At 52.4% G+C, this 23,931-nt stretch overlaps 10 protein-coding genes across 10 annotated transcripts; 6 read left to right on the forward strand and 4 right to left on the reverse strand.

Annotated features, from left to right (window-relative positions):
- The first annotated feature begins 50 nt into the window (after positions 1-50).
- On the forward strand, positions 51-1,499 carry BDZ99DRAFT_143334 (uncharacterized protein). The gene has a single exon (XM_033712710.1). The coding sequence runs from the start codon at positions 127-129 to the stop codon at positions 1,291-1,293; it is 1,167 nt and encodes a 388-aa protein (XP_033571762.1). The 5' UTR covers positions 51-126; the 3' UTR covers positions 1,294-1,499.
- A 960-nt stretch (positions 1,500-2,459) lies between these two features.
- BDZ99DRAFT_143349 (uncharacterized protein) lies at positions 2,460-3,523 on the forward strand. Its single transcript, XM_033712711.1, has 2 exons — positions 2,460-3,375; positions 3,422-3,523. The coding sequence occupies exon 1, from the start codon at positions 2,498-2,500 to the stop codon at positions 3,221-3,223; it is 726 nt and encodes a 241-aa protein (XP_033571763.1). The 5' UTR covers positions 2,460-2,497; the 3' UTR covers positions 3,224-3,375; positions 3,422-3,523.
- A 254-nt stretch (positions 3,524-3,777) lies between these two features.
- On the reverse strand, positions 3,778-5,031 carry BDZ99DRAFT_451237 (Arginase/deacetylase; the record flags this gene model as incomplete). The annotated part of the gene is made up of 3 exons (XM_033718200.1): positions 3,778-4,462; positions 4,518-4,670; positions 4,721-5,031. The coding sequence occupies 3 exons, from the start codon at positions 5,029-5,031 to the stop codon at positions 3,778-3,780; spliced, it is 1,149 nt and encodes a 382-aa protein (XP_033571764.1).
- Positions 5,032-5,866: 835 nt separating this feature from the next.
- BDZ99DRAFT_543613 (uncharacterized protein) lies at positions 5,867-7,333 on the forward strand (the record flags this gene model as incomplete). Its single annotated transcript, XM_033726793.1, has 2 exons — positions 5,867-6,165; positions 6,211-7,333. 2 exons carry the CDS (start codon positions 5,867-5,869, stop codon positions 7,331-7,333), a joined length of 1,422 nt encoding a protein of 473 aa, XP_033571765.1.
- Positions 7,334-7,524: 191 nt separating this feature from the next.
- Positions 7,525-10,658, reverse strand: BDZ99DRAFT_480825 (uncharacterized protein; the record flags this gene model as incomplete). Its single annotated transcript, XM_033722352.1, has 5 exons — positions 7,525-8,172; positions 8,224-9,506; positions 9,766-9,819; positions 9,866-9,942; positions 10,105-10,658. The coding sequence occupies 5 exons, from the start codon at positions 10,656-10,658 to the stop codon at positions 7,525-7,527; spliced, it is 2,616 nt and encodes an 871-aa protein (XP_033571766.1).
- A 1,492-nt stretch (positions 10,659-12,150) lies between these two features.
- Positions 12,151-13,089, reverse strand: BDZ99DRAFT_502260 (uncharacterized protein; the record flags this gene model as incomplete). Its single annotated transcript, XM_033723879.1, has 2 exons — positions 12,151-12,609; positions 12,739-13,089. The coding sequence occupies 2 exons, from the start codon at positions 13,087-13,089 to the stop codon at positions 12,151-12,153; spliced, it is 810 nt and encodes a 269-aa protein (XP_033571767.1).
- A 991-nt stretch (positions 13,090-14,080) lies between these two features.
- On the forward strand, positions 14,081-15,875 carry BDZ99DRAFT_451245 (uncharacterized protein; the record flags this gene model as incomplete). Its single annotated transcript, XM_033718201.1, has 3 exons — positions 14,081-14,256; positions 14,374-14,488; positions 14,553-15,875. The coding sequence occupies 3 exons, from the start codon at positions 14,081-14,083 to the stop codon at positions 15,873-15,875; spliced, it is 1,614 nt and encodes a 537-aa protein (XP_033571768.1).
- A 668-nt stretch (positions 15,876-16,543) lies between these two features.
- On the forward strand, positions 16,544-17,941 carry BDZ99DRAFT_451249 (GINS complex, Psf1 component). Its single transcript, XM_033718202.1, has 3 exons — positions 16,544-16,751; positions 16,799-17,322; positions 17,374-17,941. The coding sequence occupies exons 1-3, from the start codon at positions 16,725-16,727 to the stop codon at positions 17,465-17,467; spliced, it is 645 nt and encodes a 214-aa protein (XP_033571769.1). The 5' UTR covers positions 16,544-16,724; the 3' UTR covers positions 17,468-17,941.
- Positions 17,942-18,447: 506 nt separating this feature from the next.
- On the forward strand, positions 18,448-22,161 carry BDZ99DRAFT_396839 (uncharacterized protein; the record flags this gene model as incomplete). Its single annotated transcript, XM_033716017.1, has 8 exons — positions 18,448-18,682; positions 18,736-19,464; positions 19,513-19,658; positions 19,708-20,251; positions 20,303-20,502; positions 20,556-20,789; positions 20,838-21,465; positions 21,521-22,161. 8 exons carry the CDS (start codon positions 18,448-18,450, stop codon positions 22,159-22,161), a joined length of 3,357 nt encoding a protein of 1,118 aa, XP_033571770.1.
- A 916-nt stretch (positions 22,162-23,077) lies between these two features.
- BDZ99DRAFT_467060 (uncharacterized protein) lies at positions 23,078-23,527 on the reverse strand. The gene has a single exon (XM_033720929.1). It carries the CDS (start codon positions 23,357-23,359, stop codon positions 23,204-23,206), a length of 156 nt encoding a protein of 51 aa, XP_033571771.1. The 5' UTR covers positions 23,360-23,527; the 3' UTR covers positions 23,078-23,203.
- Positions 23,528-23,931: the final 404 nt, after the last annotated feature.

A 23,931-nucleotide genomic window follows, 5' to 3' on the forward strand; every position in this document is an offset into this window, starting at 1 on the left:
TGATAATGCGCAGCACCTCGTGTTGTCGAAACTCAAAACCTTAACAATCTTAAACAAGTACTTACAAGCTACAATTTCTCCGGTTTAATCTCTCCCTATCTTTTACAATCGAAAACAAGCGCGATAATGGCCTTCTCCGCATTCACATCCTTCATGGGCAATCTATTCCAAGACCCTGCAGCTACCTATTGGGGCAAGAAACTCTCCGAAGATGGTGAGATGCCGTCACCTAAAATGGCATGCCTGATCGCAGCAATATTCAACTACTACAAACAAGGAGATGGTACCGAAGTCATCCATCCCCACAGCTTCAACTCCATACTCCAGGCCTTTGCCCGTCCAAACTTCGGCCCTGGCGCAGCCAAACTGCCAGCGCAGCCAATCAACAAACTTGCAAGAAAATACTACACCATAATCGGTTTGAAATACACTGTGGATGACTCGAAGGCAAGCTTTCGCAGGCCTCTACTTTCTGCGCCTAGCTTCAGCCTTTGGATCATGCTGCAACTTTGCACCGCTCCCGAAGCGACGCTGGAATCACTGAACACTTTTCTTGCCCAAAAGAACCTCATTGACCCTACCACTGGAGAAGAGTTCACGTACAAGTGCATTCCGAGCGAATGTTTGCCTCAGGTCCGCACTGATATGGTTGAGTTCCAAGATGGGGCGACCGAGGAATGGTTAGAAGCACGGACGATAATAGTCAATTACTGGAACGAGTTCTCGACTCCAAAGGTTATGGAGAACACGGAAAGTCTGCAGGTGAAGACGGAACTTTTGAAGCTGGACAAAGAAAACAAATCGACAACGAAGACACCTTCCGAACCAGCGAAAATGAAAATCCGCGGTAATATGGCGGCCAGAGCAGAGAAATATTTGCGTGATTTGGAGGCAGCGCAGTCATCAGCTCCTCCACGCCGTACGACCGCATCTTCTTCTTCTGGTGCCCCTTCCTCTACTACTGGCATGCAATCAAAGCAAGGGGATGACGCAACGGCGCTGCGAGATAAAGAGACACTGAAGGAGTCTGAAGAACGGCTCGCGTTTACGAGGCACCATATGGCCATGCAACAGCAGCACATGCATCAGATGCGCATGAATCAGATGCGCATGAATCAGATACGCATGAATCAGATGAACAATTATGCGCAGATGCAGGCTGCATCTGCTATGCAGCACTCTATGGCCCAGCAGAGTAATGCCATACTGTATGGTTTTGCAACACAGTTGGGGGCAATGGTGAAAGGTAGAATCTTGCTTATGAATCTTATAGAGTTTTGGGTTTGGTATTAAGACGTTCAGGCCGGTTTAGCAATGTAGGGTCAGAGCTGTTGTTTACGAATTTAACGATGTGTGGGTAATAGTGAAGTACAAGGAAGTATGTAGAGCGGCGTGTTACTGCAGAAAGTCGGCTAGGGATCTAAACCCAAAGGGGAATGAGTATCCTATCTGATCAGCTAGCCACCTAGCTTCTTGACTCGCCTCAATGAAAAAGCCTACAGACCCAGTCGGAACATCCTGCTTCAACCACCAACTTCGTCAAATAGATGAGAAATCAATCTTGTCCTTACGTATTGCACCGGCCCAAATTGAGGAACATGCACTAAGCTCGTCGAAGTCAGGGGCCTTCTCAAATCCCGGAACTCCACCTACATTGCCCCTGAACTCCGAACAGGTTATTCTACTTACAACCCAATTGTAGAGTATGCTAGAATCGAGAAGTCAAGCGTGTTCCGAAACCCGACGGTCCCGCAACGAAGCCAAACCCACTTGTGCCTATTGCGCCGGCGTGGGACGGCCTTGCGTTTATACGCAGCACTCTATTGGGGCGGTCAGCCTTTCAATAAGTCCCGGTTTGGAAAATGTCTTGACGCCGGGGCCACGGCAATCAACGTCACAAGCTCGGCAAGTGAGTATCCATGACTTCAAAGCATCATGACCGGGATGCTTACCGAATGTAGATACTTCAACGCCAGCCGGTTTTGTCTATGGCACTCCTTCTCAGTTCTCACCTATCAACGTGCGGTTAGAAGCCGATCCCACCGCTGCTGTTCCAAAGATAGGGGACGTCTCTGTTCCCAGTGGCGTCCTGGAACTCGCTGTATGTGATCCGGGAATAGGCGAGGCGTACGAGGTAGTCGAAGAAGATGCAACCGAGGAAGTGACTTCGCTTTTCGATGTCACTACAATGCCTCGCGCTCTCAGCTTGACGCCAACCGTCCTACCTCACTCGCGTCCTCTCCTTGACTATTTCGTGCATAGAATGACAAAGTCAATCTCTTACCATCAAGGCATACAAGAAGGGCTTTGTTCTACGTTCGTGCCGATGGCTCTGAAAGTTTCCCATCTTCTCTCGGCGGTGCTCACCCTTGCTGCTGCACACCGCCAATCTACAGGTCTTGATGTAGTGGGCGGACAGCTGGAGACTATGCGATGCAACAGCCTCAGGTTACTTGGCATTGCTTTGAGTTCTTCGACTGTGGTCGACTACGAGCAGATGCTCGCTACCACTATTATTTTATGTATGGCTGAAATCACCCTGTCTAGCACTGGGAAGACATCTTGGAGAATGCATCTTCAAGGAGCTTCAGCCTTGATTGAAAAACTCCACCATAACGGCAATCACCCCTCCAACTCCACAACAGTCATTTTTCTTGCAAGAAAGTATCAGGCTCTTCAAGCCATTGCTCTGGCCTGTGGCAAGAGTCCCTTGGACCGATCCTTTCTTCTCGTTGGTACAGGCGATGACCAAGCCAAGATCGACGACCTCGCGGGATACTCAAGAGACTTGTTGCCAGTTTTCCAGGGCATCAGTGCCTTGGACAAGACGCTGGAATCTTATGAGTCACAGTTCGTATGCGAAGAAGCTCCGGGTTCCCTACATTTCTCTTGCAACTCATTGCTTGAACATAAGAGTCATCTGATATTTGACCGAGTACGGGTGCTAATGGCGAAACGAACACTTCCTAGCAGCGTCAGTTACGGCAGCCTAGCACAGTGTACCCGCAAGGACCTGTTCCTGCTGGATGAGGCTTACCACCGTATGGCAATACTTCAGATCTACCTTCGGGGCTCTCTTTCCGTTCCTTATCACACTGTTGAAGATAGCAGGCAAAGGATATTAGCATGTCTCTACTCAATGACGTACTACGCCAGCCCGTGCCCAGGAGTTGCCGCGCTTCCTCCGCTCTTCGTGGCAGGTTGCTTGTGCTCCGACATCTGATCGACAGGCGGTTCGACGCCTGTTGAAACTCTTGTGGATCAATTTTGGGATGGGCAACGTCATCGCCTCCAAGGAGATTCTGGAAAATCTGTGTAAGCGGCAAGATGCAGCTTTAAATACAACATTATTTGCAACCTCCGAGGCGCTACAAGGTGCGTTTGATGGCCTCCTCTTGGACGTTTTAGGCTGACATTATAGATGATCACTTTGACGTTCTCCCATACTGAGGAATCCGTCTTTATTACGGTTATGGATAAATATCCCAAAAGGAAGAAATTTTGCGTCGGTGTACTCGTTCAAATTGAAACCAATGTATAGGTTTTTGCTTCGCGGCAATGTTCTACTTCAAAGTATTGATGCAGGGTTCACTCTCTCCGAGATGTCGAAGAGAACAAGCGGACGATGTCTAGAAAGCAATTCTACCACTTTCGTCGACCCTTGCAATGACATGGGACTGTCTACTCGATTCGGTTCTTCATTGCACGATAGCAACCTCTGGTTGCACTCAAGTCTCAAGCCTGTTCTTCACGAGCCTAGTGATCAACTTTCCGGCATTAGTTAAGTTCAAGAACAGGCTTCGTAGGTCGACTTACCTCAATTGTGAACTCCGCAGCAGCTATGCCAGTAATCTCTGCATTATCATAACTTGGGAGCACTTCGACAATATCAACTCCAACAATATTCAAGCCTTCTAGTCCGTCGATGATGATTTGGATGACTTCTCTTGGGGTCCAGCCCCCGGATGCAGGGCCGGCGGTTCCTGGAGCAAACGCGGGATCTAGACTATCTACATCCAGTGACACGTAAACGGGCTCGTCATGTGGGACAACGGCCCGGATTTTATCGATTACGCCCCAAACACCATCTCGTTTGAGCATATCGGAAGCAGGGATTATAGTGAAGCCCATCTCAGCGTCGAGCTCCAAGTCTTTCTCCGAGTCTAGACTGCTTCTGATGCCGGCGTGGACGTTCTTCGTTGTCAAGAGGCCTTCCATTCCTGCCCAGTAGTAGGGAGTTCCATCAGCAAACTCGGCTTGCTTGCTTCCAGCTTCTGCACCAGCGAAGACCTTTGGAGACCAAGTGTCAATATGCGCATCGGTGTGGATGGCAGATACTTTGCCGTAGACTGTGTTGAGGGCACGGAGGATTGGAAGCGAGATGCTGTGGTCGCCCCCGAGAGATATGATCTGAGAATGAGCTCTGCCAGTCTTGGAGATCTCAGCTATCTTGCCTTTAGAGCTCGCTTCCGGTACGACGAACCTTGAGAGACTTTACTCCTCCCTCATCGGTAGACTTGACTTCGCGCCATAGAATACGCTTGTACCATTCTTCCATCTGAGCAAATGCCAGGGTGTTGTCGAATGGCGAGATGGGAAGATCGCCACAATCGACGATTGATATGTTCTGGGCGAACGGATTGATGAATTGGCGGTAGTTGTAGTGGCCACTACAACTCAAGTCAGTTCACAGTCATCCAAGCATCTAAGGGACACCAACGCGAGAGAAGCAGCACGCGAGCCCTGGCGGATGGCGTTAGGGCCAAATCGCGTACCCGTCCGATATGAGGTTGCGGTGTCAAAGGGGAACCCAAGGATCAGAATGTCGCCAATAGATCCGCTCTCCGTCAGGCACTGTGATTGTGGGAGTTGCGCGAAAGCGAAGTTGGCTGTGGGTTCAAGATCGTAGACATCATCGGGGTGCTCGTTCGGAGCTGCGAGATTCTTCTGGTAGCTATCTTGAGTAGGAGCAGCAAAGACACATGGAAGAAAGGCACAGGCTGTAAGAGCCTGAAGGAATATGGTGTACATGTCGGCAAGACTCGGAGCAAAGGACTTGTTCTCTTCAGATTCAATGCCCTCCTGGACACACGCCATATTTGTATCTTGGGAGTGCATGGTTCAACTCCCGAGCAGCAAACGCAAGGACCATCTTTCTCAGTCCTATCCTTAGCCAATATCATGCCGGTGGGTAGACTACTCAGGAGAACGTGAGTCTAGTGCTGACTGGCGAACCTACGATAGTAGGCTACTGTTCTGGATCTAGATTGGTCTTACAATTACTGGAGTCGGAAACACAACTGTGTCCGAGATATTCCATGATAATCGAAGGTGTCAGAAGGGGTGAGGCTATCATAGTAGCGGCGTATGGTCTTTCCTCACCAGGCTTAGCGTAGGCCGGTATATGAGCTCCCGGGCTCTTAGTATTTCCCGATCCTACCTGGGTCCCTCACTATACTAGCTTGACCATTCAACCTCTCCTTCTTTGAATTTATCTTTGCGATGGTCATCGGATTTGTAAGTGTGATTGGTCATTGACATGCTTTTACTAGACGGCCGCCTGATCCATTTCATTGAACTCTTATCAATTATGGGCCGTCCAAACGTAGAGCAACGAGGGAGCTCCTCGTGTATAAATTGGTGAGGATAAGTTCGTGAAACGTGCGTTCAGAGTATCCTCGAGTTCGCTTGAAGTCATGCCTCAAGTATTATACCGAGGTATTCATACCGCAAGAATGCATGACTTGGAAGCGTCTCCAAAGAAGGAAGCATTATCCGCTCCTCCGCAAGATGCAGTCTCCACTACCGAAAGCCAGATCATAAACGAAACAGGCTATGTCCAGGAACTCGAAAGGAGCTTCAGCTTATGGTCATTCTTGTCGGCAACGTATGGCCTGCGTTGGGGGGATCTATTCTCACCACCATCTACAATGGTGGGCCTCCCGGCGTTCTCTACGAGTTTATTGTCGCCTCACTCTTCTACTTCACGGTCGCCGCTTCTCTGGCAGAGCTTGCGTCCGCGATGCCATCTTCGGCCGGGCCATATCTCTGGGCATCAGTGACCCCGGGGAAGAGTTATGGCCGTGCCATTGGCTTCTTTGCTGGTTGGTGGAGTACACTTGCCTGGATTCTCGCAGCGGCATCGATGAGTGCTATATGTGGTAAGTATTCGAAGCCTTCAAATCATTCGAGGTGCTGATCCACTGCAAGCAATCTCATCGTTCAGATGTACGCCTTCTCCCATCCCTCGTTCTCGGTACAGCCCTGGCACGTCTTCGTGACATATCTCCTCATCACCTGGATCGCCTGCTCAATCGTGTGCCTATTCAACAAGCAAAAGCCCTTACTGAATCAGATTGGCATTTTCGTCACTGTCTGTGGCGTCCTCATCACTATCATTATCTGCGCTGTCTGTCCGTCTCAGTCTGGACAACCGGGTCATGCTAGCAACGCCACAGTCTGGATCGACTGGACTGCCGATATTGGCTATCCCAATGGTTTCGTTTTCGTCGCAGGCATGCTGAACGGTTCCTACGCCATGGGCACGCCCGATTCCACCAGCCATCTCGCCGAGGAGATCCCCTCCTTATCTAACAACATACCCAAAGCGATTGCCATGCAATATATCACCAGCTTCGTCTCTGGCCTCGCCTACCTCATCACGATTCTGTACGCCATCAACGACTACGATGCACTCCTCGTCTCTGCGTTCCCAATCGCTGAGATCTACCACCAGGCCACGAACAGCACCGCTGGAACAATCGGCCTGCTCTTCTTGCTTCTGCTACCCACCTTCATCTGCGTCATCGCGCTGTACATGACATGCGGACGCGCTCTCTGGGCGCTATCGCGCGACGGCGCCACACCCCTACCCGCTGTGATCAGCCACGTCAACCTCAAACTCGACCTCCCCGTCAACGCGACGCTCATCTGCTGCGGCATCATGACCGCCATGGGCTGCATATATGTCGGGAGCAGCGCCGCATTCAACACATTCGTGGGCAGCTTCGTACTCCTATCATCATCATCCTACATCGCGTCTCTGCTTCCACTCGCGCTGCGAGGGAGAAAGGGGATCGAATTTAGTGTCTTTCGCTTGCGCGGCGGACTCGGCTTCCTTTTGAACTTCCTTGCGTGTGGGTTTATGCTCATGACGTTCGTCGTCTACTGCTTTCCGTACAGCAGACCGGTTTCGGCGGCGTCGATGAACTATTCGTGCCTCATTTGGGGCAGCCTAACGCTCTTGGTGGCGCTGTGGTGGACTGTACATGCGAGGAGAGAGTATCGGGGGATCTCTATCCCGGCGGCGCAGGCAGCACATCTTCTAGAGTAGGCTTGAAGGGATTCCGTGAAAGATCTATCGCAATAACAAGGAGCACACTGATTGTGGTGCTCTTCCTATCCTGGCCGATTGTTCGAGAATCTTGCTTTCTGTCTTATTAACATGAACGAAAGCGGGCCAGGGCACCCAACATGGTCGTAAGAAAGTGTACGAAGATCTCCGATGAGACGTTTCATACTTGATTACTTGAATGTAAGCTCTTGGAGAGCAAGTTCCCCTTTGTCAAGTTTCTCCATCATCTCCCCATCCATCATGCCGTATATGAAGCACGGCCCGACGACCTGATAGGTATCCCCGGCCGAGCGGATGACTAGTGGGAGCTTGGCTCCAAGTAAGATGCAAATTTGGTCCCCTTCGCAGATACCAAATGGACCTAGTCCTACGTAGCCTGTACTGGTAAGGAAAATAGAATGGTGGTGCATCCATATCCACGCCCGCTCTTCAAAACTTATCATTAGAAAATCAGCATTCAGAATATTCGACTCCAGCTCAGGAGTGCTTAGTGTAATGTCCTCACTGCCCCAGAATCCCGATAAAAGCTCTCTTTCGGTAGGAGATATCAGACGTTCGGCATCGCTGCGCCGTTCCAGTCTCTCCGATAGATAGTCAACTTCCCCGGTAGCCTCGAGGTAGCGGATACCGAGATGAGGAGAATCTTCTTTGAGCAGATGTAGTAGTCCAAAACGTTCGCAGAAGGCTAAAAACTTGGGGTGAGGCCCCGATCTCGAGCGGTTAACCACGCATGCCATAAAGCCGAATGCGAGGCGTGCGTTGTTTTCGTCTTCCAGTGCGGTTCTTTCCCCGAGCAGGAGTAAGGTCCTGTATAAAGCCTGCAGCAATGGTATTCCCGTAGGATGGGGCTTGTCAGCACTTGCACTCACAACGTTCCACATGGAATCAAAGGACTTTGTGTCGAAATTATAGCCTCCGGTTATGGCGGTAGTAGTTGACGTACGATCGAGTAGTAGACCAGACGCCTTCAGAATGGCCAAACTCCCGGAATCGTGTATTTCAGCTCTCTTGTTCCCTACAGCTCCGGTCCATCCTTCGCCCACACCCAGAACTTTTGCTATAGACCCGCTGTCTTCTGTGAGGTCAGGCACCCATGAGGGAAGAGCTTCAGGGACGGCCTCCATCCTGAACACACCGATGCCGTTGGAGCCGTCGACGAAGAGGTAGCCGGTAGATGCAGCCAGCACATGTACGAGCTCTGCGTAGACTCTTTCCACGGACTTCTGGTAGTCTATCTTGATACAGATCCCTTGCTCGATGTGCAATCCTAGCATGCCGTATAATTTGTCCCGGGGATCTGATGATTTACATGATCGTGTAGTATGAAGTAAGTCTTGTATATTCCCTCTGGGCGCTACGATCAGTTGTGCGATCACTGGGACGCCGAGATCCCTTTGCAATGGAGGGATCGTGTCTAGTTGTCCTTGATCTAAGAAGTTGTAGAAAATACTTGTCCGTGTTCTCACGAAAGTAAACAACGTATTCAACGAGATCTGTTGATCACCACACAAAAGAATAGCCAGAGGGGCAAGGAAAAGCTCTTGTTGAACCCAGACCCGCTTCCAGTACGGTTTGTCAAAAACCGCTCGGATGGATGGAAACCGCTCGTCATCGAATAACTTCTGCATATAGGTAGGGTCATTGACAGCTCTCTCATAGAGTTTATTAGCGTAGAGCTGGAGGGTTTCCCGATGCTCGTTATGGTAAGTTGTCGTTAAATTTCGAGCGTTCTGAACCGACTCATCCAAATCCTTCGTCCATATCTTCATAAGCTCGAAGGCTGGTCTCGTATCTTCATCTTCCTCGCCCAGCCAAGCGAGAACTAGCTCCGCATTCGAGTATATCTCTCCCATGAATGAGACCTGGCTGCTTCGTTCCTGAAGATCCTGCTGGTTGATGCATACGGCGTCGATCCAGAAGACGACTCTCTTCTTCTTCTTTCGAATTCTCCTCAAAGCCGCATGGAGATTCACAGTGACCTGTATCTCAACTCCATTCACGGTTAATGGCTTGGTGATGTCGGGAGCACCCCAAAGATAGGATAGGGCATTGTAGGTAGGATTGTTGTCAAGGGAGACTGTGAAGAGTGAACATTCAATGTCACTGGACAGCGTTTTCGCAGGTTCGATGCGTAGAACTCGTATCTGGCGGCCTTGAAGTGGTTCGTAGAGGGAAGAAAGGCTCTGAGGCTCTCGTTTCGGCAGCCTCTTCAGCCAGTCTGTAAATGACCGCTTGGTGTGCTTCTTGTGTCCGGGTGATTCAGCCATGTTCCAGCACTCGCTTCAAATTCGACGATAGGTAAACTAGTAGCAGGAGGACGTCAAATTGAAGTCAACGTGGATATTGAGGCACCGTGAGAAGGCTGAGGGTGCTGCATAGCCACCGCCGAGAATTGCTTCTGCAGGTCACACCAACCAATGATATTGTCCTAGTTTCGTCCAATAGGACACCGGCAGTTTTGATGACTAAGACGATATCAGCAAGCTTCGTTAAGTAGCAGAAATAACGTACCAACAGCTGCAAGGGTAACCGAGAAGCGAGTAATGACAGTTGTGCGAAATGTGGTATCGCCGGTGCAATAATAAATACTACAAGCGAGAAAGAACACATACAACGCCCTCGACACTACCTGCGTTAACCACTCTCTATACCATGTTACTCCCACACTCTCGAACTTGTATCAGGCAGCTCCAGCTCAAAGCTTCCGTGTATCTGATCATCTCCAAGCTCAATAAGGTTACTGATAGCACCCTGTGCCTCCTGAGTATGTGCCAACTGAACGAGCCTCTTCATATCGTTTTTCCATGCCTCCGACCCCAGCGAGAGTCTCCTGAATTCCCTTCTTCGTGGCTTCTATCCCGCCTCGCGGGAGCTTGGGAACCCTCTCCGCAAAGTCATCCATATATTCTCTCAACAGCTCCCTACTCTCAAACGCGGAATTAACCCAGCCAATTCTCGATGCTTCTTTACTGTCGATGGCTCGCGCAGAAAGATTCCATTCCAGTGCCCGCGCCGGCCCTATAAGCTGCGCCAACCTGTGCAGACCGCCACCGTGGACAACGCCGCCAGCTACCTCTGGGATGCCGGAACGCGCATCGGGACCAGCAAAGCGCATGTCCATGTTCACAGCGAATTCGTTTCCGCCACCCACCGCAAGACCGTTGATATCGGCGATGAAGATGATGGGAATGCTGTTCAGGGGGTGGATCGTTTCGCCCAGCAACCGAAGGGCTGCTTGGCTATCGACATCTTCCGGGGGAGGGTATTGAGCACTAACCAGGTGGAGATCCAATGAGAGAGCCATATCTTTTCGTCGCTGCTGGAGAATACGACGACTTTTGGTGCGTTCTCGGTAAGCTAGTGAGGAATTCGTGAAGATCGCTGAGTAGGTCTACTCCGATGAGGTTGATGGATGGACTGGAGAATGTCACCCGGAGGGCGTGCTGGCTTGAGCGGACTGGTGTGATAGTAAATGTTCTATACTGCCGTTCCGCCATTATGAGCTCAGTAAGGAGGGAGAACAGATACTACCCAAACGAATAGTAGAGGATCGGTCGTTGTATTGTGAACTGTACTGCACTTATCTTGAAGTACATCCTATATATACTAATCAGTCGAGGATCCGTATTACTACACAGTTGTCGGACTTTGTCAGGTAGCCTACCCTGCGTATAGTAATCAGTTCATGATTCGTCGTTTTTAACAATCGGCCAAGTCCTCCAAGTCCTCTCTAATTTTGATGCTCAAGTTCATCTATCACCACAAAACTCCGAAAGAAACACTCACCTCCGCCCCTTCCTCCGCCCCTTCCTCCGCCCCTCAATCCATCACACCGAGGACTGTGCCGCAATCTTCTCCCCATCCCGGAACCCACTTCATCCGCGTCGGACAAATAGTTCTCCCACCTCTCCACCTCATACACGCAGCCCTCGCATCACAAACCCTCCGAACAGCTAGCCTGACCACACCCAGATAACCATCTTCGCAGGTATCAGCCAACCCGCAGGACCCAAGCACCAAGTCACCACCTCCATCCAGACCCCCCTTCTCTGCAGCCTCAATCTCGGGTTCGCGTTCGGCCCAACGCCGGAGCGGAGCGGCCGTCGCCGCGCCAGCTAGTCAATAGCGTGCCGCTCTCTCAAAATGCGGAGAAGACGACGTTGAGCCAAGCATCGCGCGGAGACCCTCTTGCTCCACCTATGGTATCGCTCTTCGCAACTCTGGCACCCGGGTACACTAAAAGGCAAAAAATAGGCAAAAGTTGCCTGGTGGATGCCTCTGCTAAACCCAAATGTGAAGGTGGCATATTCGCGGCCGACCACCCCTCATCGCGCATGCCGGGTGGTTTTCCAATATCCCGAGAGCCAGATACCCGCGATGCTGCGGGCGCCGTGATTCGATGGGATTGGGACGAATCGAGTAGGGCGACAGTAGGCTGGCCAGGCGTGGGATGCAACGCAGCGATGCCAATGGCCAATGGTGTGCGGTTGTTAGTATACCAAGGGAGCAAGGTCTCCACCTGTCAATTAAATCGTGTCAACCAGAGTTGCTTTGGCATATCCCCACACTCGCTTTTCTTCCCTGGAAAGACCCCTGATCCAAACGCTCAACGACCCTAACTCCCACGCCGAGCACGGGATGGACTGCGTGCGCTTGCTCATGCCAATCAGGCCTGCTCGCTGCAGGCGGATGGTTACACAAGACCAAACGTTCGGCTGCAGATTAGTGCGCATTCCACACACACCGCCGGCGGCGACGGGCGACCCCAAGCGATCGGCCGGAAGCAACCGAGCGTGCTAGCTAGCTGCTTGCGACACGCCTAGCTCGAGCTGAGTGCTTGCGTATAGCCCTAAGCGCGGCTCATGCCATGGCGTAGAGTTGCATGGGAGGCCATGGTGTTGATGGACGCGGCGACGAGCCAGAACGGAGGATTCTGTCGCTCGCACCGGCGCTTGGCTCGAGCGGCGTCTGCCTGCCAGCTCTGCACCGTGCAGTCCATCAGAGACAGCAGTGACTTGGCCCGTCGCTAATATTGGAGACTCTCTCCCTCTGTGACACCCCAGAGCCTGGTCTCGGATCCTGGCCACCCCGCGGGACCTGCAGATTCGCCCAGCGGAGCCTGAAGGCACAGTGCCCTGGCGATCCATGCACGTTCTGGTGAGACCGTGACTTGATGAAGGACCCTCCGCAAAGAACGACGCCGTTACTGTGATAGACGCGGGCCCCGGTCGCGCTGGGGGGTGGTGATCTGGGTGCTATGCAGCTATCCGCTGTAAGATAGGTATCGGCCACGTCGCCCCGCCCAAGAAGCCGCAGGTGGAGAGACATGCTGCTTTCGACTCGCCGAAATTGAGGCCAGCTTGAAACTGCGGGCGGCCGCTCACCTGCCCTGCCGTGGGCGCCAGGTGTGGGTTCTTGCGATGCGTATTGGCGCGAGGAATGTGGGCCTCGAAGTCTGTGGAACGCGGTGCCTTTCCAACCACATCACCAACGGCTGCTAGGCCTCGCACCCCTGCACGTCGCTCTGAAGGGTAGTCCTGCCGTATGGCCTGACTGCTCATTGCCGGGCGAACTGGTGGGCCTGGAGATCGACAGCCACACATGCGTTTGACCATCGGCCCGGGGGAGGGCTGACAGCGGCAAGACGAAGCCGTCATGATCGCTTCGGGGATGGCGAGCCCAGCGGGCAAATCGTGGCGCCGGTACGCTACGGCCCCTGCAATAGCGTTGTCCATGGCCGCTTCTGATCCTGGCGGCTCTCGAGCAACAACTACAACTCTGCGGAGAGTAGCGTCTATTGCGAGCAGTATAGAGTCTGTAGCTTTCGCTCCTCTTCGTATCCAGCGAGCACCGCGTCCAAAAGCAGTGGCCCGTTTCCTGATGTGGCAATCTTTCGACCCTATCACGGATCCGGTGCTCTTTGTCCGTCTTCAGCATCCAGGTCGCCTGCGACCAACGTGAGCAGTCGTCCTCGAGGGCGGCGGTTGCTACAAATACCTCTCCGGGTACTCACCGGATCAGACAAAGAACTGCTGTCGGACTTTTCGCCTCCCAACGTCTGCCCGACCGACAACCCCCTCGACAAAGAATCTCCCCTGAGACCACAACAACTCAGAAACACCACGCTCTGTCTGTGTACGGGGCCTTGTTCAGTAACACAGACCGATTGATTGCTCGAGCATCAAAGAAGCGTTTATGCGAGGAACGGATATCTGCGACAGGTTCGTACCCAAGCTCTTTCTGATCTACCTGCATCAAAGCGGTGGATGGCAAACCCATTTACTGCAACATTGCGGGTCAGCCTTACCACTGACACACTGAGGCCAGGTAGATTCCTACTTACCTCAGAAGCTGATACTTGTTCCAGAAACACCTTCCAGAAGTTCGATAGAAGAAAGCTCTCCGCGCGCTCATAGGAGAGCACGGCCACGCCCTGTGATAACGTCATTCCACCAGATCCATCTCATTGCGGGGTGGATAATTGCGAGCGACAGTTACCAACGCAGGCGCATCGTAGAGTACCACAGATCGCAATCACGATTGATACATTGCCTCCGTAATCTGGAGCAGCCGATGATCCATCCGCTCGTGCGAACCCAAAGAAAATCCTCGAACATATTGTGCATCGCAAGCGTATTGTGGTAGAAGCCATCTTTGTAATTCTGTCTTGATACGTCAGCAAGTTGAAAACCAGCGTGTTCGCATTCAATCCAAGGATCTACCGTTATGAGAGCCGCCACAATGGTGCAGCAACCTCCCACACCGCCTAATGGCAGTGCCGAACTCCAGTACGGACTACACCACCTCATACAGCATAACGCAGGATGGAACCTCCAGTATGACGGACAGGAAGCCCAGTACCTCAGTCGTCCAGGATCACATTACGATTCGCCTGCTCCAATGTTCCATGATCTCAGCTCCCAAAATTCCGGCGATCATATCCAGAATCAGCATTTCGACACCGGAGGTTATCCCGAACCTCATGGCAACGACATGGGACTGGGAATACATTATGTAAGTTTCACACCTGTTTATCGGAAAAGACGCAAAGGAAAGAGACTGATGGCACAGAAGGACAATTACGGAGCACAGCCGGGGTATTATCAACATGACGGCCAATACAATGGAATACAAGTAAGAGTGATTGAATATGTAGAACGGAAGATCGTAAGATGAATGCTGACTTGTGCTGTATTAGTATTCTCAACATGGTATGCTTTCAGGTTCACCGCCAACCCCGAGATCAACGACCGACTATAGCGACGCAGGAAGGCACACCAGAAGTGGACGCTCCATCGCGCGGTCCGGGTCGCCTCGCGTCAGCAAATCTCGACCCAAACCATCACCCAAGCCAAAGAAAGCAAAAGCACCGAAGGCAGACAAACCGAAAACGCCAAAGCTGACTGCGCCCTTGAGCATCTTGACCAAAGACTATGACCATATCCCGGTTCGGAACATGGAAGAATGGGTGAATAGGCCACCTGAAGTGCGTCGGAAAGAAGTGGAGAAAAGAAACGGATACGTGACAAGACCCATGAACTCCTTCATGTTGTACCGGTCTGCGTATGCCGAGAGAACAAAACAGTGGTGCTTGCAAAACAACCATCAAGTCGTATCTTCGGTCTCTGGAGAGAGCTGGCCAATGGAGCCTCCAGAGGTCCGAGAACTCTACAATGACTATGCGAAGATTGAAAGAATCAATCACCAGAACGCGCACCCGACCTACAAGTTCTCTCCAAGCAAAGCAGCGACCACGGCGCGGAAGCGGAAGGGCGAATACTCAGATGACGACGATGAGCCTAGCGACCTTGATGACCCTGATGCGGACTGGGGTCCACCTGGCCATCGTAGGTCGAGACCAAAACCACGTAGGCCGGGGAAGGAAGCTGGGTATCCATCCAACAGCGACTTGACGAGCGGTCTCAATAACAACCGCTATTTCGGACCCAACGGTGGCCTGAACAGGTCGAGCTGGGAAGCCAACAACGAAGGCAAACCGCTACCGGTGCCCATGGGTCAGGGTGATCTGTATGGCCAGTACTACCAGACGACCATACACCAGAATATGACAGTCCCAGGCATGGAGGATGTGCATATGCGGAAGATGGGTACTCCTGGATCATCCATGCAATTCTCCCAAGACCCGTCGCTTATTGGTTTGCCTGGAGGTCAGACTAGCGACTGGTTACAACAATTGCATTCACATGCCGGCACACCTTTGAATGAGCCCCAGGTCGATCCAATGTTGCTTGCCTATGATGATCGTGGCCTGGGCGGTCAAACTGGCCACTTGGTCGACGGGGGCACCCTTCTGGACCACAACTCCGATTTCAAGTTCAGCAATGGTCATTACGGAATGATAGAGCGAGAGCTTGATCAAGACAGCGTGCACAGCCTTCTTGCTGGCGATTCGGGACAGGGCGAATACCACCCCGAGGCCTGGCAGGTTGATCCGACTGTTCTGCAAATGGAGCAGGGTTCCGAGTTTGATAAGTGGATGGACGATCATCACGCTAGTTAGTGTCAGTTCGCGCTTTCTCCTAGATCCGTGATGATGGTGCTTTGCTGGAAGGAGGGTAGATTAGCAGAGGAAGAAGCACAATTTTCGGAGTCGCAACGCACTCATGTCTTTCCAACAGTACAAAGTTGTGTATCATACATCTCGTTCCTGCACCGTTTCGTTTTCTGCATGTCCTGGAGTTCCGGCGTGAGGCTGAAAAGTTAGACGGAGATACCCACCTGGGCACAGAGGGAGTTGGGATAAGCTTGGGTGGCGATTTGTCGAATTTAGAGCAATATATCATTCTATTTACCTGAACCTGCTTTCTTTCATGATGAATCCAATAAGACAGTGCGCTTTCTGGGTGAATGTCGTGGACAACAACGGGGTTGCTGCTTTAGAGAACATGTAAGGAGAACAAAGGCATTGTATTGTCAGCGCAGACGCAGGCGCGGCAGGGCTTGCAAGGAAGGCACATCACAAAGTAGTAACACGTTTGAGTTTCGCAAAAGAAGAAGCCCGTTTGCAGGTGTTGCATAAGTAGACGTTCGCCGTGTGAGGTCAAAATAGCGCTGGCAGTCATGACACTTTCCTCGAGTTTTAGCCCCACAAAGGTGGTTAGGCAAGATCGACCCTCGCGGCCCGTTTTCTTAGGCTCGTGGTAAACCCCCACCCTGCCACCTCCATCAACGACGACGACCCTGGAATGTTCATTCTGGTTCATAGAACGCATATAACACGTCAATTGCTCGTATAAAGACGCGTCGAATTGTCGTCTGCACTGACAGACACTCTCCTCTACTGACGCCATACCCAGGGTGCATTTGCTGATGCGCTTGTGATCGCGGATCTTCCACCTTCACAGCAGACATGTACGGCGAGCTCGGCAACAAGCTGGTGGGTTATGCGCGCATTTGTAGAAGACTGAGCTGATTGTTCTCCAGGTCCAACATGCGAAACGCACGCAATCTCTAGCCCATCTCCCGCCATACCAAGCGGAAATGGTACGCGCCGTAACACGCGAAGTCCGCGACCTCGAAAAGGACCGCGCTTCTACATTGGAGTCACTAGCTGGCTCTTTCGACCCCTCTACAGACCCCGCGACCGCGTGTGCACTGCTCGTTAACCACCTCTGCCAGCGACGGAACAAACGATGCATGTTGGCCTACCATCGCGTGCGGTCAGACAAGCTGGAGGAGATGTGCTGGAGCGGCATCGATGTGCTCGAGAGACAACAGCAAGCGGGCAAGGCTGGAGAGAGCGCTGGGTCGCTGGGCGCGGAGGTGGGCAACATGAGCAGTCTCAGTCCGGAGGAGGAGGAATACGTGCGGCAGTACAGCGACCTGCTGGCGGCGTATAAAGGGCAGTGGACAGACATTGATCTCACGGGAAGCCTCGAGCCGCCGCGGGACCTGTTCATCGACGTTCGGGTGCTGAAGGATGCAGGGGAGATTCAAACGGAATACGGGTATGCGCCCATTCCAGCGGCCTGGCTATTCGCCATACTCACCGCCTCTAGGGCTATTACTTTGACCAAGAACAGCCAGTTCTACGTCCGACAGGGGGATGTCGAGCGGCTCATCGCTCAAGGGTACCTCCAAAAGCTGAGTTGATGGGATGGCAGTCGAAGAAACCAAGGACACGAGGGCTTGCTCCTGTGCACCCTCATCTCCCGGGGCTGGGAGACACGATGCTCCCACACATGCCCAAGGGAAATCTGATGGAAGTCTCTTCGCATGCGGCCTCCACTCCGACGCCGCTGTCGAGTAAGGCAGGCGACTTGGCATATAGTTTTGCCCGTCCCATGACTCTGCAGGATGCCAGTCGCGGCATGGTGGGCCGTTTAATGTGCGGAGAAGGGAACCGGTGGAGTGGAGCGCGATGGGGGTCAAAAGCAATATAAGCGCCCACAAGAGGGGCACGGCGTCCCAAAATGTGTGTTCGGCCGTCACGAGCGGGTTTGATTTGCTGGGAGCGTGAGGCGCTGCGGATGCATGTCGCTAAATCCTTCAACGGGAGCACCTGGCGGGGCTGAAAGCTTAGCTGCAGTGCTCCCTGGCTCGTCTTGCGATGTCGTCAAATCTCTGAAGCTCTCGTGGTGTCATGTCCGCCCTCGTTGATGCCATGTTGATGCCATTGAGGCCTGCATGGTGCTTCTCCGTCTACATTCCCCTCTTTGCGGCCGGTCTTCCACACACGGGCACCAGGTCGGCCTAGGATAACGCTCTGGTCATCAGGTGGTGGCGAATGAAGCTCGATCCCGCGGTGGGGTGGAAATTTTCAGGCCTCGTAGTTCCCGCAGCGCGCTACCACCGTGCCATCATCCGCCCGCTGAAGCTTGCCTACAGGCCGACCTTTTGGCTGTCGGGAGGGCCCTCGTCCTGCCTTTGCACCGCCCCAATTCCTCCCGTCCCATCATGCCAGCTTCTTCCCTCCCACACTACGCCGAGTGATCCCATTGGTGTCTCCTCTCTCAACCCGCTTTCGGATCCTTGGCCGTCTCCGCAATCGCTGCCAGTCTCTGCTGATATCGGACTGGACGGTTTGCTGGTCGAATGCAACGTGCAATTGACTAGCTAACGAGGCTCTCGAGATGCCTTCGCGGCACCCCAAACGCTCCGGGGAGTCGTCAACCTCCGTCCAGCAGCAGCTACCGTTCACTGGGGAAGCCGTGGACGACGCCGAGTTCAGCGGAGAGGGGCCCGCGGCGAGCGATGCTCTAAACATTGCTTCCCCCTCCTCGGCATCTTCAACTGCCCTGTCGACATCGTACACGCAGAGGACCCCGGCGAGGTCGTTCTTCCATCATGCGAGTTACTCGTCTGCAGGTGAAGCTGTCTATACATTCACCTCTCGCTCCATTCGTTAACCCGGCCCACAGACACGCCCCAGTACTCCTCGCATGGAGTACGTGAAAGAACACAAGCTCTGGCTGCGTATGCACTAGATTCCGACAGTTTCGTTGGCGGTCAAAACCGTCCCCGAAGCTACACCAGCTCCTCCACCGGCAGTGGCATGCGCTCCACCCATCACCGCGACACCGAGCCAAGCGAAGGGAGGGACAGCATGGACACCACCCTCTCCCACGCAATTGAGGAAGACCCGGAGCTCGAGTCCCCATTGACGGTCATTGGGACTAATCAGAGGGAGCCGAGTCCATTCACACCACAATCGCCACAGCCTGGTTTCTTCGACGAGGAGGCACAAGAGCATCGCCATGTTAGTAGCAATGGGAACAACCCGAATTCGCGGATCAGAGTACCGCCACTGCGCTCTGTACCCTCGGTGGTGATTGACGACTCGGAGGCCCAAGATAATAGCGAAACAACCCCGTTACTGCCCAAAGCAAGACTGTCTCGGACAGACCCTCATCAGAAGGGTGCATCTATCTCCACGGGGGAAAGCTATGCAACCGCTCCAAAACATGAGAGGCTCTTCACCCAAGTGGTGTCCGCTGGACGCCAGAACGTGATAAACGCTTTCCGTGAGGTAGCAAACCCCAAGAACTACACCAAGAAGGCAGTGACCGCGAGCATTATTGGAGGCCTCAATATGCTTTCTGCGGTATTTCTGGGGTTGTTGCTAAATGTCTTAGATGGGCTGTCGTATGGTACGTAACGCGTGAGGCGTAGTAAGATTTCAAGCTAACACTTCACAGGTATGATCTTGTTTCCTCTAGGCGAGGAGATCTTCAAGGGTACCGAAGCAGATGGCATCTCTATCTTCTTCGTCAGCTGCATAGTTTCACAGCTGTGTTACTCTCTCGGATTGTCAATATTCAAGGGTGGAGTGGGATCTGAGATGGTGAGCCGATACAATGACGTACTAAAAAAAATCTCGCTAATGTTCACAGATTGAAGTTGTACCATTCTTTCACAAAATGGCATATTCTATTATTAACAGAATGAAAGGCGAAAGCCCTCAGGCGATCATGGCTACCGTGATCACAGCCTACAGCTTGAGTTCTATCGTCACTGGCCTAATCTTTTTAGCACTGGGTTGTTTCAAGCTCGGGAACCTGGTCAGCTTCTTTCCTCGAAACATCCTCATTGGTTGCATTGGCGGTGTCGGGTTCTTCCTCGCCGTAACTGGCGTAGAAGTGTCCGCACGTCTTGGGACCAGTGTCAACTATGATCTGGCTACCCTCAAGAAGCTATTCCAAGGCGATACCTTCCCTCTCTGGATCACTCCACTCGCTCTGGCTATCCTAGTACTGGTACTCCGACGACGATTTAAGAGTCCTTTCGTTCTGCCCGGCTTCTTCATAGCCATTACTGCAGTCTTTTACATCATAGTTGCGTCTGCGCGAATCAACCTAGACAACGCCCGAAGCTCAGGATGGGTCTTTGCTAAACCTCCGTCTGGAGTACCCTTCTACCACTTCTATTCGTACTTCAGTAAGTATATTCGATAATCGACTCTACTTATCATTAGCTAATCAAATACAGATTTCCGTTTAGTGGATTTCCCCGCTCTAGCAAGCACTATCCCTGCCATGTTCGCGCTGTCATTCTTTGGCATCATTCATGTTCCGATCAATGTTCCTGCCCTCGGTGTCGCTGTCAAGGAGGACAACGTTAGTGTGAACCGGGAGTTGATTGCCCATGGTATATCGAACACATTGTCCGGATGCATCGGAAGTATTCAGGTAGGCGAATCTATCATTAGCTGTGGAATTTAGGTTGCTAAACCGATCTTCAGAATTATTTGGTCTACGCAAATAGCATTCTGTTCATTGAGAACGGTGGCGACAGTCGAGGCGCCGGCCTGACATTGGCTGCTGCAACCACTGCAGTCTGGATGGCTGGGCCAGCAATGATCGGCTTCATCCCGGTCTGCATCGTCGGTGCCTTGATATTCATGCTTGGCATTGAGCTGCTCGAAGAGGCTGTATGGGACACCTATGGAAAGCTTCATCGGCTCGAATATCTCACTGTGAGTGACTATCAGCAGTCTTGAAACAAGCAACTAACACGAAACAAGATCATCGCTATTGTCCTCATCATGGGCGTCTACGACTTCGTTGTCGGAATTGTGGTTGGAATCGTGTTGGCCTGCCTCAGCTATGTTGTGCAAAGCTCTCGAACCCCAGCAATCCGCGCCTCATACAGTGGCGAGGTAGCCGAGTCGACCGTCCGACGACCGCGAACGGATCGACGATACTTGAACCAAGTCTGTCGCCAAATACGTGTTGAGAAGCTCTCTGGTATGCTCTTCTTTGGTACCATTGTCGCTGTTGAAAAGCACCTGCGCGCATTAATAGAAGACGAAGCTTTCAAGATGCGCCCAGTCAGCTTCATCATTGTCGACTTCAACCATGTGACGGGACTGGATTTCTCCGCGGCCGAAGGATTCCAACGAATCAACCGAATCCTCTGTCGCAAGCACGTCAAGATGGTGCTCTCGGGTGTCTCTTTCGCCAGCGACGTTGGCAAGTCGCTCGACAACGTGGGCCTACTTAGTCTGGAGAAGGCCGACGCGGATTGCCCGCCGCCAGAAGTATTCGAGGATTTGAATATGGCGTTGGAAGCGTGCGAGAACCATCTTCTCACCGCCTTCTACAAACACCGCAACAGGATCGGCCGCAAGGGGACGCCTCCCATGTCAATCTGTAAGGAACCCTTGATATTGAACACATGCCATTTGCTAACTCCGAAAAGCTGCAGACCAGATCCCCAACCACCGCGCCGTCCCCCAGCACATTCTCAAGAACACCCTAGCTGCGGAATCCTACAACTCCAATGCCACCTCCATCGACCCGGCCTTCCAGTCCCCTCGTCGCGAAGCGCAAATCCATGCTGCCGACACGACCCTCCGAGAAAATGGCGACACCATGATCAACGAGAACGATACGATGATCCCCTCGAAGTGGAAGCATTTCGCGCAGCCAATCAAGATCATGCTGCAGACGTTCGAGGACGTCAGCGACAAGAACGAGGACTTCTGGCACCGCGCCGCGCCGTTCTTTCAGCAGCGTAGCTATGCAGCGGGCGTGGTGCTGTACTCGCGAGGCGACGACCCGGATGGCTTCTACATCCTCGAGCAAGGCCGCCTGCGCGCCGAGTACGACCTCGAGCAGGGCAACTTCTACGAGGTCATCCTGCCGGGGACTACATGCGGCGAGCTACCGTTCTTCAGCGAGACAGATCGGACGGGGACGGTGGCGGCGGAGAACGATTCCGTGGCGTGGTTGCTGACACGGGAGAAGTTTAATGAGCTGGAGAGCAAGGAGCCGCAGGTTGCGAATGAGCTGCTTAAGATGAGCTTGAAGCTGACGAAGGAGAGGATGGATGCGATTACCTCGTGAGTTTTTGATCTCTTCCGCCACTCTACCCGAACGGTTTCCTAACACATACACAGTTATGTCCTCGTGACGGCGTCATAGTTGGGTCACGAAGAGCACGAAGAGGATTTGGTGGTGGTGGATGGGAGTAGTGTTTCCTATTCTAAAGTGTTCTTTATACGCGTACACAGTTCGATAAAAGTGCTAAAAGGATGGGCTGGGGCGGTTTTTTGCGTGCATGATTCTGCGTTTATGTAGATATTGGGCGGGTGGGTAGGAAGCGGGAAGGCGTTGTGTACGGTATCGCATCACGAAAGGATGGAAAAAACTTCCCCCCACACCCCCCGGGTGAGAACGATGAAAAAGACGTTCGCGTCTGGAAAGGAAGGTCGGAGGGAAGGGAAAGGGTTCTTGGGCGGGCTTTTGTGGCATCTAGCTAGCGTTGCGGAATGGGTTACTCAAGACCGTTCCATCTCTCTTTCGAGCTTTGTTCTGTAGCGTTCACCTAGGCTACGCATAGATGGTTTTGAACGCTGTAGACGATTGTTGAAACGGCGATATCGGACGTCACGTGTCTCACAACGACGCTTTTAACAAAATTGGCAATTATTTGTATGACGGAATAGACGGGCGCAACGAGGGTGTGGTGGAGAAGTGAACGTAAACGGTATAAATTAGTTTGCACGCTCTACTCTACTGCATAAGGATTGTAAAGGAAGAGTGCACGGCAGGGAGCTCGTAGATGGAATTTGCCGATTTCGTGTATTGAGAGACGAATCCTTGAGGAATCGTGATGCATGGCCTGGGGCTTATGTATACCCCGGCCTAAGCGAGCACGTGACTCGCAAAGGCCTCGCAGGCTATACGCCTGCGCAGGCAGGCTGCATAAATTGGAAAGGATGTATCTACATCCTATCTGGTAGCTATATACTGTAGGTGCTCCGGTCACCTCACAAGGATGTTTTTATTATTTTTTCAAGGTTGGACGGTATCGCGATGGTGGACGGTACGGAGAAACTTTCTCGTGTTATTGTCACTCACGTGAGGTTGATGTGGACGGGGGAAGCTAGTGATTGTATGGAATCGTAGGGATTTTTATTGGCAAGGGAGGCTGATGGGTGTTGAGCGTTGAGTGTTGGGTGTCAGATCTGCCGGCCCAACGTCCGGGGCCAGTGGCAATGACGATTCCACGATCTTGGGATCCTTTCCATTTGTCGGGCATGTATATCAGAAGCAGCGGACGTCTGCGATTAGTGCTAGGTAGATTGGAGGATGGAGAACCACACCGCTATTCGAAGTGATCCTCGGAGCGGACACCCGTTGAGTGCTGGAAATGCCACTCATTCTGTACAAGATGTGTGTGTGCGGGGCAGACACCTGATCTAGGGAGTCCTGTCTAGAGATGCCGGGTGGAAGGACCTGGCTATGGGGATTGGAATGGAATAGGATTTTGGCGAGTGCTTTCCTATGGCCCTAGTGTGCTGGGAGAGGTTTAGGGGAATTAGTGTTGCAATTAAGTGGTAGGTGAGTATGCCCCTTTCACAATTTGATGGCTGGATGGTGGCTTGATGCAGGTTCTGTGACGGACGGCGGTGCCCGTGTGGCATTACATAAGGGATCATGGCATGAGATTTTGAGGTCGTCCCTTGCCGTTCGTAGTGTTTCTTTGTGGTTACCATTACTCGCAGACTGCCCTTCACGGATGACCATCAGGATTCAGCCAGGATTCAGCAAAGAACCCTCTCATCGAAATCACAGCTGTTCATTACCAGCCACTTGGCATTCGCACAGTGG

The sequence above is a fragment of the Mytilinidion resinicola genome (genome assembly GCF_010093595.1).
Source record: "Mytilinidion resinicola strain CBS 304.34 unplaced genomic scaffold BDZ99scaffold_20, whole genome shotgun sequence".
NCBI classification, from domain to species: Eukaryota; Fungi; Ascomycota; class Dothideomycetes; order Mytilinidiales; family Mytilinidiaceae; genus Mytilinidion; species Mytilinidion resinicola.